This window comes from Embiotoca jacksoni, unplaced genomic scaffold (genome assembly GCF_022577435.1).
Source record: "Embiotoca jacksoni isolate LCO1_2020_lvr unplaced genomic scaffold, fEmbJac1.0.p SCAF_59, whole genome shotgun sequence".
Classification (NCBI taxonomy): domain Eukaryota; kingdom Metazoa; phylum Chordata; class Actinopteri; family Embiotocidae; genus Embiotoca; species Embiotoca jacksoni.
The window spans coordinates 1,532,003-1,552,671 of NW_027185413.1; the positions used below are offsets into that span (position 1 = coordinate 1,532,003).

The window sequence follows — 20,669 nt, forward strand, 5'->3', positions numbered from 1 at the left end:
GTGTTAGTTGAATATCCAGTGTTTTAGCCTATTATTTGTAATTTTCTAAGTTTGTTTGCCTAATTGCAGCCCTAAAATGTTGTGATCTTGTTTCAACCATAAAGCACAATGTAACTTTGTTCTAAAAAGTGCCAGCCTATATGGATATATGAATATATCTTATGATATATACCTGTTTTTTTCAAACTCAATTCACTTTTCTTGTGTTGACTGCTCTTTTCATCCCCAACGTTTTTCCATTCCGAATTTAAGTTCGGGATTTCCACTACAAAGTTATTCATCATCAACGCAGTCTTCGGAGGAAAGCCAAAGACTGGGAGCTGGGAGTGACGTCAGAGATGTGCTAAAAACCTATTTTCCGCACGGGCAGCGCGCATGAGTGAGTGGGAACGCCCCCTTCTTCGTGATAATATGTGGGCCACACAGCCCTCGTGACAGCGGGCATAGCGCACGGTGCCAAGGTATGGCCTCCGGATGCAGCGTGCAATATGCTGTCAGTTGTGACAGACTAACGATCAGCGCCATCAGTAACCCTTACCTTGTTAGTGTGTCATTAGGAGACTGAATAAAAACCTGTTGCACATCAGGAAAAGCTGACAGTTCAGGGTAGTTGAACCAAATATTTAGTTGCCCCCAAATCAAAGAATGAAAGTGTCTTTTCCATTTTTAATTAAATTTAATTATCAATTTACCAAAAGAAGGCTTATTTCCAAAAGCTGATTTATTTAACAGTATAGTCTTTTAATTTTAACCTAGAAGGTCCTATCGATGAAAATCGATTTATTTTTTAATTAAAAAAAGATTGATAAATCTGATTTTCTGGTTATTGAAGCATAGTGACATGTTGCAGTAGTAAAACATGATGTCTGAATTCTGTTTTGCTGCTTAAATGCTGAGGCTTGTTGTTGTTCAGGCTGGCTCGCTGTCATAGCTTAGTGGGACATACATGATACATTAAAAATGCTGTACAGTAGTAACTGTAATGATGCTCATGCAGGATCATTAAATAACCACAATTTGCTGCCAAATTTGATACTGATAATGTACTCTTATTTTTGTTGTCCTCTACTTACCATTGAACGTTGTCGCACTCCCTGACATGTGCAGTGATAACAGGTTTATAACGACTCATTCCCACTTCTCCCCCAAATACTCACAAGAGCAGAGAATATGAATCCATCTGCCAGTGAAAGAAGTTCCCCGAAATACACAATTTTCTTAAAAAAAAAAAAAAAAAAAAATTCTGACTTGAGAGCTTTTTCACAGTAATTAGAAGCTCAGAGGGGAAATTATCTCATATTTACTACCCACTGTAACTGATAAATACAATTCAATTCAAGGTTATTTATATAACGGCAAATCTTAACACAATTCATCTCAGGGACTACAAAGCTACACATATATGGTGAAATTTTTTAACATACTTGTAAATGTTACAATTAGTGTCTCTGTGTTGTGCACTTGTAAGAGATTATTTAACCAAATGAAGTAGAGATGCCTTTACGGCACATAACAGTAACAGGAGGCACGTTGTTGCAATTACCTCCAATACTTTTGATACATAATTGACAAATCAATGTGTATGGGGTGAGGGAGTGGGGATTCATCAAATATTAATAAATCCCTTCTGGCAAGTAAGTGACAGGCTTTACACCAGCAGGAAGCTAGGCACCCTGCAGAGTCTTTGCATCCCGACTTTATTGTAAATCAGTAATTATGCTCGTCCATCATGCAATAACATTTCTTGTCAAATCTGATTCTGATCTTGCAAGGTCATTTTTGTTGTCTTCGTCTCACCAAATTGGGCTCCATAATAAATGATTAGATTTAGATTTAGAAATTCAGTATTTAAAAACACTTGAGTAAGAAACAGAACACACGCTGTAGTTTATCTGACTCAGCACCCTCAGAGCAAAGAATATGGCATATTTAACCACAGTTCCTCAAAAGGTATAATTTACTCTTTTAAAAATTCAACCTTCTCCACACTAACCAGAAGCTCTGAGGTAAAACTCTTTAAGCTGTTTAAGATATATAATTACTCCCTGTAACTGATAACTACTAGTACAGTTTGTCTCAACAATTTGAGACAAACTGTGCGAGTAGTTACAAAACATTTTTGTCAAACAAATTATCAATAAACTGAACAGGAGGCACAGGCAGCTAAAGATAAAGTCTACAACTTATTTTCTTTTTCAAAGTCTCTGATAGAGACTTTGTGCATCCACTGGGACCTGATCACACTATAAAAGTAAAAGGTCTGCTTATTAACATCGATGCAGTTCAGAATATTCTGTGTATCAGCTGTATTTAATGAATTATGCTCGGGGTTGTGTGTGGGTGGTGGTGTTTGAAATAACTACAATATCCCCCTTGATAAGCGAAACATTATGAGGAGAAAAACTCCTTCCATTCTTTTCCATGCTCCTTCTACAACCCTGTTTCCAAAGAAGTCAGGACGCTGTGTAAAATGTAAATTAAAACAGAGTGAGATGATTAGCAAATCACATAAACCCATATTTAATTGCAAATAGACAAAGACAACATATCAAATGTTGAAATGGAGAAATCTTGGTGTTTTATGAAAAATATATGCTCATTTTGAATTTGATGCCAGCAACACGTCTCAAAACAGTTGGGACAGGGTCAACAAAAGACAAAAAAAATTTCTAACACGAAAGAAAAACACCTGGAGGTGGAAAATCGGCAACATATCAGTAAGATTATTGGGTATAAAAAGAGCATCCCAGAGAAGCAGAGTCTCTCAGCAGTGAAGATGGGAAGAGGTTCACCACTCTGTGAAAGACTGGGTGGGAAAATATTGCAACAATTTAAGAATAATGTCATGACAATGACATACAATTTTAAAGAATTTGAGGATTTTATCATCTACAGTTCACAAAATCATTAAAAGATTAAGAGAAACCAGAGAAATCCCTGTCACAAAGGACAAGGCTGAAAACCAATATTGGATGGTGGTGAGCTTCAGGCCGCACTGCATTAAAAACAGACACTATTCTGGAGTGGAAATCACTGCATGGGCTCAGGAACACTTCTGAAAACCATCGTCTGTGAACACAGTTCATCGCTGCGTCCACAAATGCAGGTTAAAACTCTCCAAAGAAGAAACCAGATCCCGAAACCAGAAACATGATCCAGAAACACCGCCGCCTTCTCTGGACTCAAGATCATTTAAGATGGACTGAGGTGAAGTGGGAAACTGTCCGGTGGTCTGATGGATCAAAATTTGAGATTATTTTTGGTAATCATGGAGGCTGCATCCTCCAGGTCAAAGAGGTGAGGGACCACCCTGCTTGTTATCAGCGCTCAGTTCAAAAGCCAGTATCTGGGATGGTACAGGGATGCATTAGTGCACATGGCATGGGTAGCTTGTACATCTGGAAGGAAGCATTAATGCTGAATGATATATTCAGGTTTTGGAGCAACATATGCTGCCATCCAGACAACGTCTCTTTCAGGGAAGGTCTTGTTTATTTCAGCAAAATAATGCCAAACTGTATTCTGCCCGTATGACTACAGCATGGCGCCGTAGTAGAAGAGTCCAGGTGATAAACTGATCGCCTGCAGTCCGGACCTGTCACCCATTGAAAACATTTGTCTGACACATCATGAAATAAAAAAATACTGTTGAATGAACTGTTGAGAAGCTGAAATCCTAGATAAGCCAGAAAGGGACAACATTTCCCTTTAAAAACTCCAGCATCTCCCAAACATTTGAAAAATGTGAAAAGAAGTGATGCAAAACAGTAGTAAACATACCCCCATTCCAACTTTTTTTTAAATGTGTTGCTACCATCAAATTCAAAATGAGCACATATTGAGTTTCTCAGTTTCAATATTTGATATGTTGTCTTTGGTCTATTTTGAATTAAATATATGTTTACATGACTTGCAAATCATTGCATTCTGTTTTTATTAACATTTTACACAGCGTGACAACTTTTTTTTGGAAACGGGGTCTATACGACGATAAGCTAATTGTATATTAGCTTTTAGACAGTTGACTATCATTTGACCACAATCTTTGCCACTTATTCACCTTTCACAGTTTGGCACTCAATTGTTGTGCCTTTTCTTTGCACTGACACATGTAACAGATGCAGTGTTGCAATAAAGAAAATGAAAAAAAGGGTAAACAGTCTCTAAAAGGTTATGGGAATCTTTTGGTGTGTGTGAGTTTTCTACTGTGTTGGTCTTCAGCAGCTTAGACAGCAATGGTTACTACAACAAGTAAATAAAGCCAGAGATAAAAGGACTGACCTGTGACCTGATCTTCATAATGTCTTCATGGCACAGATGTTGTACTTGTCACTGTATTCTGATCTGCTTCCACTGGGTTCCTCCTTGACTATTCTCTGCTCTGTTGTCACTTATAAATTCTGGGCCAGCAAAACCATGTCAGTCCAATGGGGGATAATGATCTCTCTCTCTCTCTCTCTCTCTCTCTCTCTCTCTCTCTCTCTCTCTCTCTCTCCCTTTCCTTTCCTAACTCTGTCAAGGCCTCTCACAGCATAACCAAGCATAACTACAGGATGACTCAGTGTAACCTCAGCAAACCTTCCCTGAAACTTTTATCGTAAAGGAAGATTTTGAGCCACATTTCAACCCTCTTGTTGTCGAATGGTTTAACGTGATTGTCTCATAGTTCCATGACTTTGTCCACACAAGGCTTTTATCTGAACACACAAAATAAATGTCAATAATTTCCATTCAAAGTTCAGGTGTTCAGGTGCTGGGAACTGTTGTTCACCTGAGCCACAAACAGTAACTTCAATTCTGTCTGAATTGAAGTAGAGAATTACAGCTAATCTTGGCATTTATGTCTTTGAGATATGCATGAAGATTGATAAAAAAAATTTTTTAAATCCAGCTTCATAGGTGAACATGGCTGAGTGTCATCTGCAATGGAAAGTAAAGTTGTTTCCAACTAATATATTGCTCTATCATTAGGAAACAATACATTTACACCTCAAGCAATTTTATTAATTTCTTATTTATAGACTTAATTTATTTACTGTACTGCATTATACATTTAATTTTGCCACAATTTGCCTTCTATACACCTACATTTTTAACTAATGGCCCAAAAGACACCCGCAGTAAATATATTTAAATAAACGAATAAATCTCAACGTAGCAGCATCCAAAACAAAACAAAGATGCTCTAACGTGGGAAACAGGTCAAAAATCTTCTTTCTTTTTTTATTATTCTGTGGACAGAATATTTTCACATCCAGTTGATACTTTCAGAACAACAGTAAACTAACCAATGGTTAGTTCTGTGGCTGGAGTGAATGTTAATTCATAAGTGGCACTAACTTGGGCCAGCCAGTGATATAGTGCTTTATAATAATGCCATAATAATAAAGCTTGCAGGGAAACTGTGTTTTCTTATCAAAACTTTTAATTGTAATATAATGTCTCATTAAAACAATAAATATATATATTTTTACTACAGAAAACCATTATTGTTAATGACATACTGAGCATGTATCTTTTATAATGGTGGCTTGAATACACTACTGTATACTGTGTACTGTAGTGAATAAATGAAACTCAAAAAAACAAAACAAAAAAACATGAAGAGCTGGAACTATCTTTTGAATTGACAAAATAAATATTTATTTCAGTTTTGTCGCATTTGTTATGAGTACATTGTATTTGTAAATAATGCTCCAAGAGGTATAAGCGGTACTATATCATATTATTATATTATCCAAATCCCTTAAATGAATATACAAAATTCCAACAAAAAGGTGTAGGTGTATCTGAAGCAGAACAAAGATGGCTACCTGCCGGCTGCCCAAATGGTTACAAAAGTGTGTATGATTGTAGAACTGAACCTCAGAACAACTCTGAATGTTTTTAAATGACATCGTCAGTTAATTAACTTAAAAAAAATATATAATAGTTAGTTTGGTGAAGTCATAGGCTACTAATGCATGTGGGGCACAAACTGGGCTCTCCACGAGTATCATGTTTCGCTTGACCAGAAACACAAATACCTCACTGCTTATGTGTTTTAACTCAATGAAAGCTAAAACAAAAAAACAAAACAAAAAAAACTTATAATCTAATAAGAAGATCCATTTTATAATAAAATAGAATTCTCCATGTTGCCTCCACTACAGCAGGTGGCGCTGTGTGTTTTCGGCTTGCATCTTGACTGCCATTTTGAAGAAAAAGAAGTGTGAATGACAATAAAAACTAGAAGCTAATAAACTTTTCACGGGCGGGTCCTGGCCTCCTGAAAAACGCTCGCGGCGCCGTCAGCTCTCACCGCGTTGAACGTGGAGCGACGTTAAAGGAGCCATGGAGAAACGCTTCAGTCAGAGGAAGCAGCAGTGTCTGAACAAGCTGGACGTGAGCAAGAAGGGCAGCGTGGACGAAGGGATACAACATGTCGTGTGTCTGCTCAACAGACGCGAGGAGTACTTCACCACCAGCTCCTGCTCCGGGAGAGTCATCCTCATCGACGGGGTGAGAGACGCTTCACCTGGGACGGAGCTGGGATAGTGTCCGGTGTCTTCCTCACAGGAAGTTCCTTTTAGCATTAAAATATAGGAAATCATCATTAAATAGTAAATTCCTCCTTTTTTTCCTCTCAAGAGTCCCGAAAGAAGCCACGTCCAGAAAAAGAACTGCGTCTGGCTGTTTGTGACACACCACAAATGCACCTCTGATGACCTGGTGAGACACAACTGACTCCTGTTATATATAAACCACCATAATGATGATAATAATGGTGATTGAATGTGCAACTTCATTTAATGCCCGTGTCTTTGCTTGTTTTTGCTGTAGATATGTGGTGTGGCGAGGTCCACTGGAAATTCAGTGTTGAAGTTTGAGCCCTTTGTGCTCCATGTTCAGTGTAGGAATCTGGAAAACGCACAGCTGATGGTGAGTTCATGTGTCCGTTTGGACTCGGAGAATAGTCACATGTTTTAATCAAGAATTCACTTCCCATTTAAGTCAGTTATCAAAGCCTGACTGATGTCTTTAAGGCTTCAGCATGAGCTCGTGATGGTAAAGTGGATCATGGGTTTTGCCACTCTTGGTCCAGTGTTCCTATGAAGATACTTCACTAATGGTGCAAAGATTTTAGGTACTTTATTTATTTACCTATTTTTTTAATTTTTTTATTAATTGCAACACAAAAAAGACAATCCACTGAGGCAATAACACAAAGACAATAAGAGCAATCATTACAGTTACAGGTTGTGTTAGTTGATGTTAATATGCTGTTGGTGTGAGTGTAGCCTGTGTGTGTGTGCGTGTGTGTGCGTGTGTGTGCGTGCGTGTGTGTGTGTGTGTGTGTTTACTAAGCAGTCAGTCTAACTTTCAATCTCGGTGTATCTGCTTAAATTATGATTGTGGATATGCAAAGAAAACAAAAGTAAGATTACAGGATAGATGGGTTGAAGTTTGTGAGAAATGAATGACAGATGACCAAACTGGGCGAAGTTATACATTTTCCATAGAGAAGTGATCTGTTAGAAGGTTGTTTTTTTTCAGTGTTTAATGTGCACGGTGTTCCTTGATTTCTGCTTCATGAGGACAGTTTTCTTGGTGATAGTTCGGGCCACAAGGAGTAATCTACTGTTTGTTTTGTTCAGTTTGATTGTTGATAGGTCACCTAGGAAACGGAGTGAGGGTGGATGATGGGATGTGGCAGCGCAGGATGACGGACAATGACTGATTTCTTTCCAAAAGTAATTAATGGGTGTGCAGTGCCAAGTGGCGTGAACGTAGCCTTTAGTTTGAGGTACTTTAGATGCCGTCACCCTCAGCGAGGCGTCTCATTGGTCACAAGTCAGTGTTGCAGCAGGTTAATGATCTCGAACATTCATCCAGAACTATTTCAAAGGAACAAAGAATCAATCCTGCTGCAGGTCTGGTCTGACCCCTTTAAAACTCAACATCACGGAGTTGGTCGGGGAGTTACATGAAGAGACAACAATGAGACTAAACTCACAGAACTGTGGCAAGTTCTCTTGAAGATGCTGAACAACTTCTCCAGCAGTTTGAGAAACGTAATGCGAGACAACAACTTCTCAAGCCTCATAATGATTGGATGATTTAGGGTTTTTTCTCTTTACTGTGCTTTGCATGAAGGTAATTGATAAATAAAAAGTACTTTTGAAGACATTTTAACTTCACTATTGGTGCCAAAAGCTTCTGCACAGTTCTGTATGATTGTAATGCTGCTGTTATATAACACTAATAATCTTATTAGTACTCGTATCACTATGTAAAGCAGATGGTACTGTAGTACCACTGCTACCACTCACAATCAGCATTACCACTAAAACAATAACCAAATCTTTGTTTTTTTCTTTGCTCTTTGATTATTTTTCCAGTAAAGATAACATTTATTTATTTATTTTATTTTATTTTTATTTGTGTTAGTATGTAGCATAAACAATGCGACACACCACATGCATTTATAGCCTAAGCTAAGCTGCAATGCCCGTCCCCCACATGGGCCTTTAAAATACCGAAAATTAACAACTCACAACGCATTCAACTCAACAATACACAATCAAAACACATTATATTGAAATAAAAACGCACCAGATCATTCGTGACTACATGACCGCTCCCGCTTTAAAAATGGTTTCAGTTCGAGTTTAAAATGGTCCGAATCAGGATCCAGTTTGAGTTCAGTTGGCAGAGAGTTCCACGTGCTGATGTCCAAACGAATATTTTACGTAAACGGCACCTTGCGGTTCCCTCTGGACGCTCCACGCGTTTCCAGACCCCGAAGCTCCGAGCAGAACCACAAGGTCACCGAGAACCTTATTGAACTGAAACCATCACCTGCCCTGGAACCTCTCAGCTGGGCGTCTAACATGTCTCGTGTCTTCTGCAGCACTCGGTGGCTGTCGACTCGGGCTTCAGGAACTCCGGCCTCACTGTTGGCAAGACAGGAAAGATCATCACGGTACGCTTTGAAACGGTACACTTACATACAAACATACGTAGTGTTGATGTATTCTGATTTTGAGTCCTGAATGAAGGAACGCTGGGAAAATCGAGTGTGCTTTTTTTCTTTTTTCTTTTAACCTGAAACAGAGAAGCTGAGTGAGATGTGTTCAGTGTGATTCAGTCTGAACTCTGGGACTCACTTTGGACTGAAGGATGAAGTAAAAAGGTTTAAGGGTTAAAGGTGAAAGGAGTCTGACTCACGTCTGTGTTAATATTTTGAACTCCACACCTCCGAATCGTTTCTTCAGATACGACAGACACGTTTGTGGTGACTGTTTCTTCATTTTCATCACATTCTTCTGACGTGATGCCGTTACTGAGGGGGAAGGAGACTCTCACATTCAATTCAATTCAATTCAACTTTATTTGTATAGCGCCAAATCACAACATAGGTTATTTCATGGCACTAAACACATTAAAGTCCTTATAGCAAGACTTTATAATATTATCACATCTCACCACTTGCGTAAAAGAAGTGAACCCATTTTTCAAACATTAGCCACATTCAGCCCTCTTATTGGTTGTCAGTCCAGGTTGGTAGCCGTCACCGTGAGGTGCTGAGTCATCACTAACTAAAGTCAAATACTCCCTTTTGGTTCATTTCAGCTTTATTTACATAGCGCCAAATCACAATACAAAGTCACCTCAGGGATTTTGAAATTTGTGTTCTTACAGGATGTGAAACAGACATGGACATTCAGCAGGACAAATCAGAAAAGAGCCAAAACAAACGTCAAACAATCTGCTCAGAAATGATTGTGAAAAAGATCTTCGGAACTTGCCTGGGAATCATTGCATTTTTAAGTTTCCTTCAGTGTCACAGTAATCCAGTGATATATGTCTGTATAAACTTGTGTAAAAGACAAACAGAAACTGATAAAAGCAAATTCTGCATGCTTTAAGATGCACCAATTTCATTAAAAAAAATTTAAAAAATGACCACTGTGCTTCTCTGCATGCGTTGGTTGCATGGGCTTCACCACAGGGGGAAAAATGTCCTCTCTGTATGTGTGCCTCTGTAGGCAGTCCGCAGCACCCACGGCCTCGAGGTTCCTCTGACCCATGAAGGAAAGCTTCTGGTTGAACACGAGTACATCCACTTCCTGACACAGACGGCCAATCAGATGATGGAGGAGAACATTAGGCGGATACACAGGTCAGTCTGTCCATTGAATGTCAAGCTGACTGAGCCGCTACAAAACCTTCTCATCAGAATTCATTTTAAACTCTTGATGTCTGTCTGTCGTCTTCAGGTTCTACCAGAACCTCCAGTCGGCCCTGCTCACAGACAAACTACAAAAACTACAAATCCCAGATCCCCCCTGCTCACAGGGACTACAAGATCCCCCCCACACACAGGAGATAGAACAGGAGGAGAGGAACAAAACAAGTGTGTATAAATGGAGGCGGAAAAGGGAACAACATCAGACTGACTGTTACCATGGTGATGGGGACAGCAGTGTGCCAGAGCTGGAAGACTGTCTGGATCTGTTCTCGTGAACTGGCGGCTCTGCACACAGAAACAGGCTCAGTTTGTCGTGGACTTGGAGTATAGAGCTTCTCTGTTTTCAAATGTTTCAGGGACTGATTGTTATCTTTGTTGATGGAGCAGAGACTTCATTACAAAGAAGATCATCACAGTAACTAAGCCTGCAGTTACTTAGAGGACAGAATCAAAGCCGGTCATCTGCCATCTGACTCATTAGCTCACTGGAAAAAACTGATCAACAACGTGTGCAGAAGCCCGTCACGAACCACCATGTTTGCAGCGTTCAGTTTGTGGCTCGAAGATCCATCTTTAAATCTGATTGACTTGACTTTATTGTACCCTTAAATTAAATGCATCTTTTACCAGCCTCATAAAGTATGCGCTGTGTTTGCACAGGCTGTTTGAAGTGAGTACCCTAAATATCATTGTGTTGCATTACAACCAACAGATACTACGATTCAAAAAGCCATAAGAGCAAAATAAAGAAGACTTAAGTCCAAACCTACAGGGAGGATTGTGAGATGTTCGAGGGCTTTTCATTTCATCCCAAATCTGGTTTACACCAGTCTGTCCTGACCTCTGACTCTGACCTGATCACATCACAAGTGGACAGTTTTTAGTTTTTAATTTGATCATGCCTCTTGAGAGACTACTTGTGATTGAATCTCGCTTCCATCTCTATGCAAACGGACATGCACATCACAAAAATATACACGCACATAAACACAAGAACAGAAACAGGAAGAGAGTTTAAGCAACAGGCGTTTTACAAAATAAGTCGTATTTGCTCACTGAAGCCTCATTTTTAAATCCCCCATCTGCTTGGAATTTATGATGTATTTCAAATTTGTAAATGTCCGGACAGAGTTCAGTATGTATGCAATTTGTAACCTGAACCATCAGGACCTTTTTCTCTAGAAAGAACAAACGCAGTGGGGGCTGTGGCGAGACCAGCATGACGCAGCCGGTTTTAAATCCCCAAACAGCTGCTTTACTGCTGCGATTTTGCAAGTAAATCACAAGGATTACATAAATCATTACAAATTCCACCTCAGTTTGTGGGGGAGTGTCTGCTTTGGCTGTTGTTCCTGGGGTGCAGTCAGGCGGGCAGATGTAGTGTCTCAGTCAGATCCACTTCTGGTTCTTCCCCATCTCGTTCAAATCAGGTCTGTTCCGGCTCCAAGAGAAAGATGCGGTGACAGCCAAAATACCAAACGAATGCTTCAAAGCAAAACTTCACAGATCAACAGGTGGGCTGCCACCTGTGTGACTTCAGTCATTCAGCCAACCCACGGCGACATTTTGATCACTCAGTTTGGAACACGTGTGAAAGATTTACTCATGCCTTTGTTATTTCTCGACTGGATTATTGCAACACAAAAAAAAAAAACTGAGACAAAATGTATTCATTCATTAAGAAGTGGGAAAAGAGATCATAATACTCCAGATTTAGCATCAGTACACTGGCTTTCTGTGAAAAGTGCTGTACAAATATAGTTTATTATTATTATAATTCTTATTCAGTCACTTATTCAGTTTGTGTGTGTCTGTGTGTGTGTGTGTTTGTGTTGGGGGGGTGTCACATGTTGTTACCACTGGAGGGCAGCAGCACTTCTTTTTGTGGTTAGACAGCTGGGACTGACCTGTCCTTGACTTCAGTGTATAGAGAACAGAGGGTGAACCCCGACATGGACGAGAACAAACCTTGGAGTCATTGAGAAAAATGTGTTTTATTAATTGAGGAATACGTATTTTTTGACCCACCTGAAGGCCATTTGCCTTCATGCTGACAAATCAATATATACAATGTATAAAAAAAAAAATAAAAAAAACCTTACCTTATTTTAATTAACGGGAATGGACTGTGTACACGTGCCTTCGCAGTAGCTGCATTCCTTGAATACTGTGTATTCAGCGCTCAGAATCGTAAGGCTCTCGCACCTGATCATTTGTACATCCAAATCCTCGCCACCATTCTTGGCCTGCAACCAGTACATATGTACACATAACAAATATGTGTAAATAGGTTTTGGTCTTTGCTTTGGAGACTCACATTTAAAAAACGGGTCCAAAAGCGTGCCGTTTTCATGTGCTGCATGAAACCTTTTGCAATTTGGTTTCCAAGTAAATTGCAGGTTTAGACCACGTTTATCTTCGGCCCCATTTAGCGTGTACTGTTTTGGTCGTATTCCAGTCTGCTGACTCTGAATCTCTTCAGCCTTCTTTCCACCAGGAACTCTTATAATCCCAGTACTCTACATCTTCTGCACCAAACGATAGACAGGGAAAGTCAGCAACTAGCTGGTAAAGTGTGACATTTGGTGAAGTTAAATTTGTTTTCATCCTGACAAGTGGATGGAGACCAAAAAACAGCTAAAAGAGAATGAATATTGTATTAAAATTCATCAGGTGCGCGCACACACACACACACACACACACGTAAGTTGCTTCTGTTACTGCTTGTCAGCTAGATGTGAAAATAATATATTAGTCTGAACATTTTTGTAAGGTGATACAATTCAGTTCAATTTAATTTATATAACGCCAAATCACAACATAGGTTATTTCATGGCACTTAACACATTAAAGTTCTTACAGCAAGACTTTATAATATTATACAGAGAAATCCAACAATTCAACAATTCCCACATAAGCTAGGAGGGGAAAAAAAACTCTTTAAGGGAGAAAAACCTCCAACAGAGGGAAGAAAAACTCCTTTTAACAGAAAGAAACCACCGACAGAACCAGGATCAGAGGTGGGCGGAGCATCTGTTAACAGAACCAGGACCAGAGGTGGGCGGCCATCTGCCTCGACCGGTTGGGGTGAGAGGAGAGCAGAGAGAGAAAAGGACAGCATAGAGATAGAAGAGAAGAACTGTTGGTGGAGACGACAAGCGCAGAGCAGAGACATGCAGCTCCGTGACGGGACATCTGGAAAAGAAAGAACAGAAACTACGTGAGCGAGGGAACTGAATGGAGGCAACAGAAAATAAGAAAAAGCTATGAGAGAGAAAAGGATGGTGAGGTATGAGTCAGTTAAAGAGTAGGAGGAAAGAAAAGAAGCTCAGCATGTAACGAGGTCCCCCAGCAGCCTCGGCCTATAACAGCATAACTAAGGGTTGGTTCAGGTCTACCTGAGCCAGCCCTAACTACAGGCTTTATCAAAAAGGAACGTTTTGAGTCTAATCTTAAAGCTAGAGAGGGTTTCTGCCCCTCGAACACAAACTGGGAGCTGGTTCCACAGGAGAGGAACCTGAAAACTGAAGCTTCGCAACATGAAATAAATTTTTTTGAAATTTTTGCAAATCTATTAAAAATCAAAAATGAAAAAAATCACATGTACATAAGTATTCACAGCCTTTGCCATTACACTCAAAATTGAGCTCAGGTGCATCCTGTTTCCACTGATCATCCTTGAGATGTTTCTACAACTTGATTGGAGTCCACCTGTGGTAAATTCAGTTGATTGGACATGATTTGGAAAGACACACACCGTCTATATAAGGTCCCACAGTTGACAGTGCATATCAGAGCACAAACCAAGCCATGAAGTCCAAAGAATTGTCTGTAGACCTCCGAGACAGGATTGTATCGAGGCACAGATCTGTGGAAGGGTACAGAAAAATTTCTGCAGCATTGAAGGTCCCAATGAGCACAGTGGCCTCCATCATCTGTAAATGGAAGAAGTTTGGAACCACCAGGACTCTTCCTAGAGTTGGCCGCCCGGCCAAACTGAGCGATCGGGGGATAAGGGCCTTAGTCAGGGAGGTGACCAAGAACCCGATGGTCACTCTGACAGAGCTCCAACGTTGCTCTGTGAAGAGAGGAGAACCTTCCAGAAGGACAACCATCTCTGCAGCACTCCACCAAGCAGGCCTGTATGGTAGAGTAGCCAGACGGAAGCCACTCCTCAGTAAAAGGCACATGACAGCCCACCTGGAGATTACCAAAAGGCACCTGAAGGACTCTCAGACCATGAGAAACTAAATTCTCTGATTGAACTCTTTGGGCTGAATGCCAAGCGTCATGTTTGGAGGAAACCAGGCACCGCTCATCACCTGGCCAATACCATCCCTACAGTGAAGCATGGTGGTGGCAGCATCATGCTGTGGGGATGTTTTTCAGCAGCAGGAACTGGGAGACTAGTCAGGAGGGAGGGAAAGATGAATGCAGCAATGTACAGAGACATCCTTGATGAAAACCTTCTCCAGAGCGCTCTGGACCTCAGACTGGGATGAAGGCTCATCTTCCAACAGGACAACGACCCGAAGCACACAGCCAAGATAACAAAGGAATGGCTTCGGGACAACTCTGTGAATGTCTTTGAGAGGCCCAGGCAGAGCCCAGACTTGAACCCGATTGAACATCTCTGGAGAGATCTGAAAATGGCTGTGCACCGACGCTCTCCATCCAACCTGATGGAGCTTGAGAGGTCCTGCAAAGAAGAATGGGAGAAACTGCCCAAGAATAGGAGCCAAGCTTATAGCATCATACTCAAAAAGACTTGAGGCTGTAATTTCTGCCAAAGGTGATTCAACAAAGTATTGAGCAAAGGCTGTGAATACTTATGTACGTGTTATATTTTCGTTCTTTATTTTTAATAGATTTGCAAAAATTGTAAACAAACTATTTTCACTTTGTCATTATGGGATATTGCGTGTAGAATTTTGAGGAAAAAAATGAATTCAATCCATTTTGGAATAAGGCTGTAACATAACAAAATGTGGAAAAAGTGAAGCGCTGTGAATACTTTCCGGATGCACTGTAAATATTTGAAGTTGGATCCTCAAGATAAGCAGCTAGCAGTGCACATTCAAACCGGTGACATTAAACCATTGCAGAAGAAGAAGGCGCAGTGAGATGGCTTAACTTGAAGAACAGCTGAAGCTCAAACGCTTAAAAAGCATTTAAAAAACATTAAACATGAACATTTCTGTTTGTTTAAAGTATTAACGTGAGGCAGATTACAGTTTTCACGTCCCTACCTGCCAGTGGAGTGAAAGTTTCGGTGGATATTGAAATCACATTCTTCATGTACATCATAATTTATAATATAAATCTGTTTCCATTGCACTTTATTACATTTTATCAGTACAATAACTGTTTTTTACTTCAGCTACTCGTAAAACCCCTTTTTTTTAACTTGTGCTTTTTCACTTTGTTTTTGTTTTTTTTATGTGCAAACTGAAAATGTACCTTAAGATGTATTTTTAACCTTCCTTTGCTGCCCCTAAGTGGCCAAAAAAAAAAATCCATTAAGATAGCCTGATCCACATCCAGTCTGTAAAGTCTATCCAAAACCTTTGCTCTCACTCATTCACAATTTTTTGCTCTGGAGTGATGTGTTTGTGTTCAGTAGACTGCGAGTAGCCCTTTAGAGATTGTTCATTGAAACAGAATAAATTCCCTGGTCCACTCAGATGATTCAATAAAATCACGAGAGCGGAAAGCTGAGGTTTCCCTCCCAGAATCACAATAACAAGCAAAGAGGAACGCATTCCTCCTTCTCTAATATTGTCGTCGTCTTTAGTGCAGTCGTCATTCTCATCTGTGGTTTGATATTTGGATTGAGGATCTGTATAACTGCAGACTCACATCATGGTGGATTAAATTGACCAGGAATTGGTCAAATTGGACGACTGACCGCAGTGAAGATCCTGAGCTGGGAATTGGATTTTTTTTTTTTTTTGTCGTATTAACAGCAGCCAAAACCTCATAACGTTGGATTTTTTTCATCACTTTGATAACAGTACAGCTGGATGCTTCATCGCCCTGGTAACAGCATCCCAGTCGTGTTGTAAGGTCAGATTGCTGGAGGCAGACTCCACGATGCTGTACTTCCAGGTGGTGATTCTGGCAGCTGTGCTGATGCTGGTTTATTACTGTGAGTTCACGGACACTTTCAGTCCGGCGCAGCAGGGCTTCATCTGCAGGGACCCAACTCTGACCAAACCCGACCCTGGACCGGAGCAGGACAGCCGCATACAGCCCGTGATACTGTACTCTGTGGTGGGTGGGCTGCCGGTTGTACTGGTAGGTCAACAGAAGGTCTCGTTTTCCTTCGTGGTGATAAAAATAATAATGATACTGTGCAGTGAAGTAGAGACAGAGAAGTACCCAACAATGCATGTTTCAGAAGCAGTAAGTATTTTCTTTTTAGGTCATCTGTTAGGTGTTTAGGAGTTTAAATTCCCAGGCCTGTCTGTTGACTCAGTACTCTGATTATCCTGGTTTTCACCTCCTTACAGCATTCACAGGTTTCTTGGTGTATCTTTAAATTAATGTGGTCGCTTTTTTTCAACAAGACAATAAAGATGTGACCAGCAACAAGACAAAGTTTAAAGAGAAAGAAAAACAAAAGACATGATGGCTGGTAGTTACGTTCCATGTGTCACCATTTTTCTCCCTTCTCCTCTCCGCTTTCATGTACCTTGCTTTTCATTCTGTTTTGCAGATTTCAGGTGTAGAGATAGTCATCTTCCTCCTTCATTACAACTCAAACAACCTGTATGACCACGAGAAGGTGGTTGTCATGGGGGATTGTTGCTATGTGAACCCCATGGTGCACAGGACCTTCCGTTTCCTCGGTAATATAAAGATGAATATCGACGTTAGATAACTAACAGTGATGGTCAGGTGTCTTGGTTTTTGGTAGTCTCAGAACCTTTTCGTGTAATTAAAAGTATTCCATTCATACATCACCAATCAGTGACATTTATTGGTAGCAGCAGTTTTTTGGCTCCTCATAAGTCTCCCAGGTGTCACACTGTGGCTAATATTTTAATTATTATAATTACAAAAATACTTTCTGTAGTGAAGGGACCTCTGGGCTGCTGTACTAAATAAGCAACATCAACTTAATAGTTGCCTCTGTTTCATTTCCACGTTGTCTATGATACTTTCTTTGCTGAATTCATGCATTCACATCTCTGCATGATATCAGTCTTCATATAACCCCGAGCTCCATTCCAACCTTTTAGCATTGCCTGTGAATGTTTTATTTCAATTATATTTGAATCAACTGTCTTTAATGTATATGAATGTAACAAGATATAGAAATATGCATAGACATCGGTATACACATTTTTGAATGATCTAGCCTGTATGTTTTTCTCTTTAGGTGTCTATGTCTTTGGTTTGTCTACAACAAACATTTTTGTCAACACCGGGCAGCTGATCACAGGAAGTCTGGCTCCCTACTTCCTGTCTGTTTGCCAGCCCAATTACACTGCCCTCAGCTGCCAGGATACAGCGCTCTTTGTCAGCCAATCAGATGCCTGCACTGGTGACCCTGATGACATCATGAGAGCCAGGAAGACATTTCCCTCCAAAGAAGCTGCACTGAGTGTGTTCCCAGCTATTTACCTGGCGGTGAGTGGATCTGTTCACAGTAAAGAAATGGAATTCAGTTCATCTTCACCAGCGCTAAAGAAAGTGGGGTTTTGAATATTAGGTTTTGAAAAGTGTAAATAATCTTTCTTTTTAGATGTACGTTATGTCCTGCGTTGGCTCCAGTGGAGGTCGTCTGGCCGGCCCCCTCCTCAGCCTCTCCCTGGTTTGTGTGGCTGCACTGACGGGCATCAACAGAGTGGCTGAATACCGCAACCACTGGAGTGATGTTCTTGCAGGACAAGCCATCGGGGCTGCTATTGCTATCTTTCTGGTCAGATAATAATCATCTGATGAACATAAAAAGCAGTCGTACCAAATGTCGAATACACCAGACTTACTCATGTAATGACTCTTAAGCGCAATTTAAAAAAGGAAGATGTGTTCCCTCACATTGTATCTTCATTCCTATGTGGGTGAACTGCTTTCCCACACTGTCAAATCACTCATTTATAAATTGGATTTCTTATTATCAGTTTCCTGTAGTTCTCCTGCCTACTGGCTTCTTCAGGCTTCAGAATCTGATCCCTACTGGTCTCCGACGGCCCTCTAGTCTCTGTATTCTAACCTGACATTTCAGATACTCTCATCTCCCTCCGCCAGCCTCTCTACAGGCATACATGTTTCTCTCTTGTTCTTCTCTGTGTCTCTCTCCTGGACTGTGACAGCCCTCTAACCTCCACTGCAGCTTCTCTGCAGACTTGCATATTACCACCTTCATCACAGGCCACATCTCTTTCCCTGGTTTTCAATGGCCTTCTTATCTTCTCAGCATCTCTTCTGTGGCCTCTGATGGCCAGCTTGTCTCCAATTTGTATCCTATAAATAAAGAGCCGTTCTCATTTGCCATGAAATCTAGCACAAATGTCCCCAAAATGCAATCATGGCTGATTATCAAGTCTCACACAGTTTGTTTACAAATGCTACTTCAACTGCATTTAGCAGACATTAGCATGTTGCTAAGGCCAGCAACGATTTAAGCATTTATTTGAATGTATAGTTCCTCCCAGGTTTTTACCACGCCAACCATCTCTGACGTGAACGTAACCTTTTTCCAAAATTATATCTCAATAAATCAATATTGTTTAATAGACCACTTTTTTGCAAATTTCACATTTACCAACAAGACATCAAGCAAGTGCACGTCAACCATCTTCTTCAGTCAATCATTTCTAAAATCACAATATGGAGAATCATTTTGTGTTTTTCACATTTTAAAGCTGTTTTTCAAAATAAATCTATTTTTTTAGAGTTTGTCCAACACTTCGCTCCAGTCCATCATTATGTTTCTTGCCAAATATATTTAGTCTCTCCTCAACAGAAAACTGTTCTAATGGACTAAACTGCTGCAGGACACACACACACACACACACACACACACACACACACACACACACACACACACACACACACACACACACACAGCACACAAGCTGTTGTTGCCTGGACGAACTTGAATTCCTATTTTAAATATCAAGTCATGCACAAGAGTCCTGGCCGTGACAAGAAGCTGGGTCACAGAAACAATCAAAACAAAAATAATGAAGCTGTCTACCTGCAGTCACAGTAAAAAGACAAGAGTAGGAGAAGTCCCCCAGTACAGATCTTCGTGTTCGGCTTGTTTGTTGTGTGTCAGTCTTAATATTTTCCTTGATCTGTACAAATCACCTTTTTCTTGGTCTCCTCTTCTTTTTTTCTCTTTCCAGGTAGTGTTTGTGGTCCAGTATTTTCAAAAAATACCCGCGATTCCTCAGAGTCCTTCAGACGTGGGCACGGCCAACACGGACGAGACGTCACCCCACATCAATCACACCCAAACCGGCGACAGATACCTCATCTCACAGGTAAAGCATGCAAATTACACTTTTACACACGCTGTTTTTTTCCTTTCATTTTCATTTCCTTTTTATTTTTTAATAACTCCCGAGTAAATTCCATTTTGTGTGAGCAGCATTTTCTTTTCTTGTATTAATAATTATAAATTCATCAATACTTTGCACACTCAACATTAAACACACATTAAAACCCAAAACTTTAAATATATAATAAGCTTAAGAAATTCACGATTTCTACGTGAACATGTTTTTCTTTCCGGTTCCTCTAGAGCTCAGGACCCCTCACAGAAGTCACATGACTATGAGCTACCCATCCCCTCCACCCCACCCATAACAAGAGCAAAGGGGGAAAGGACACAAAAATAAAAATTCTGTATAATATGTGGACCTTTGTATTTTAAGATTGTAGCCTCCCTCTTTTTAAGCTGCATTTTGCAGTCATTCAGAATGAATCATCACCACTTTTGTCTCGAGTAAGTATTTTAATGACGATGGTGGGGAAATCTGGCAGGTGCAATTTAAAAAGAAACACAAAAGCACCAATGTGCTGTAGATCTTGGCAATGCCATTTTGCTTCTGATCTGATTTGTTTGTTCAAATGTGCATTTTTGTGATATTTTGATGCTATACCGTAAAGGATCATGCATGTACTGTCTGACTTTTATATACCGTGTTCATGTGTCCAAAATGAGATGTAATCATATTGTGCGACATCATAGTGTGTTTGTAAGTAATCCATCGTAGTAATCTATAGTTTACACTAAAGGAAAAACTGTGTAAATAATTAAAGTATGTTTATGTTGGTTCACGCTTTCCTCCTCCTGTCAACTCCAAGCAAGTTGTATAATGTCCAATTGTGTTGTTTGGGTTACATGAAGAATTGTCATGTGGTTTAATTAGTTATGTTTTTTGTCTGTTCAATAGTGAAAAAAACATACAGAAGATAA

At 40.2% G+C, this 20,669-nt stretch overlaps 2 protein-coding genes across 4 annotated transcripts; both read left to right on the forward strand.

Moving 5' to 3' along the window:
- The first annotated feature begins 6,211 nt into the window (after positions 1-6,211).
- On the forward strand, positions 6,212-10,873 carry tyw3 (tRNA-yW synthesizing protein 3 homolog (S. cerevisiae)). Of its 3 annotated transcripts, none has more exons than XM_069173276.1 (6): positions 6,212-6,501; positions 6,631-6,711; positions 6,823-6,921; positions 8,894-8,980; positions 10,032-10,165; positions 10,263-10,873. In XM_069173276.1, exons 1-6 carry the CDS (start codon positions 6,334-6,336, stop codon positions 10,507-10,509), a joined length of 816 nt encoding a protein of 271 aa, XP_069029377.1. In that variant the 5' UTR covers positions 6,212-6,333; the 3' UTR covers positions 10,510-10,873. The 3 variants fall into 3 exon arrangements, with proteins under 3 accessions (XP_069029377.1, XP_069029378.1, XP_069029379.1); XM_069173277.1 differs by having other exon boundaries at positions 8,894-8,965; XM_069173278.1 differs by lacking the exon at positions 8,894-8,980.
- Positions 10,874-11,332: 459 nt separating this feature from the next.
- Positions 11,333-20,075, forward strand: LOC138212751 (phospholipid phosphatase-related protein type 5-like). Its single transcript, XM_069173275.1, has 7 exons — positions 11,333-11,347; positions 16,316-16,531; positions 16,953-17,085; positions 17,619-17,869; positions 17,985-18,161; positions 19,594-19,731; positions 19,992-20,075. The coding sequence occupies exons 1-7, from the start codon at positions 11,333-11,335 to the stop codon at positions 20,019-20,021; spliced, it is 960 nt and encodes a 319-aa protein (XP_069029376.1). The 3' UTR covers positions 20,022-20,075.
- The last annotated feature ends 594 nt before the right edge of the window (positions 20,076-20,669 follow it).

Coding starts and splice junctions, on each gene's coding strand:
- tyw3 (XM_069173276.1), top strand. CDS start 6,334: ATGGAGAAACGCTTCAGTCAGAGGAAGCAGCAGTGTCTGAACAAGCTG. Junction 6,712..6,822: donor AATGCACCTCTGATGACCTG/GTGAGACACAAC, acceptor TTTTTGCTGTAG/ATATGTGGTGTGGCGAGGTC. Junction 8,981..10,031: donor TCACGGTACGCTTTGAAACG/GTACACTTACAT, acceptor GTGCCTCTGTAG/GCAGTCCGCAGCACCCACGG.
- LOC138212751 (XM_069173275.1), top strand. Junction 16,532..16,952: donor GTGGGCTGCCGGTTGTACTG/GTAGGTCAACAG, acceptor TCTGTTTTGCAG/ATTTCAGGTGTAGAGATAGT. Junction 18,162..19,593: donor CTGCTATTGCTATCTTTCTG/GTCAGATAATAA, acceptor TTCTCTTTCCAG/GTAGTGTTTGTGGTCCAGTA.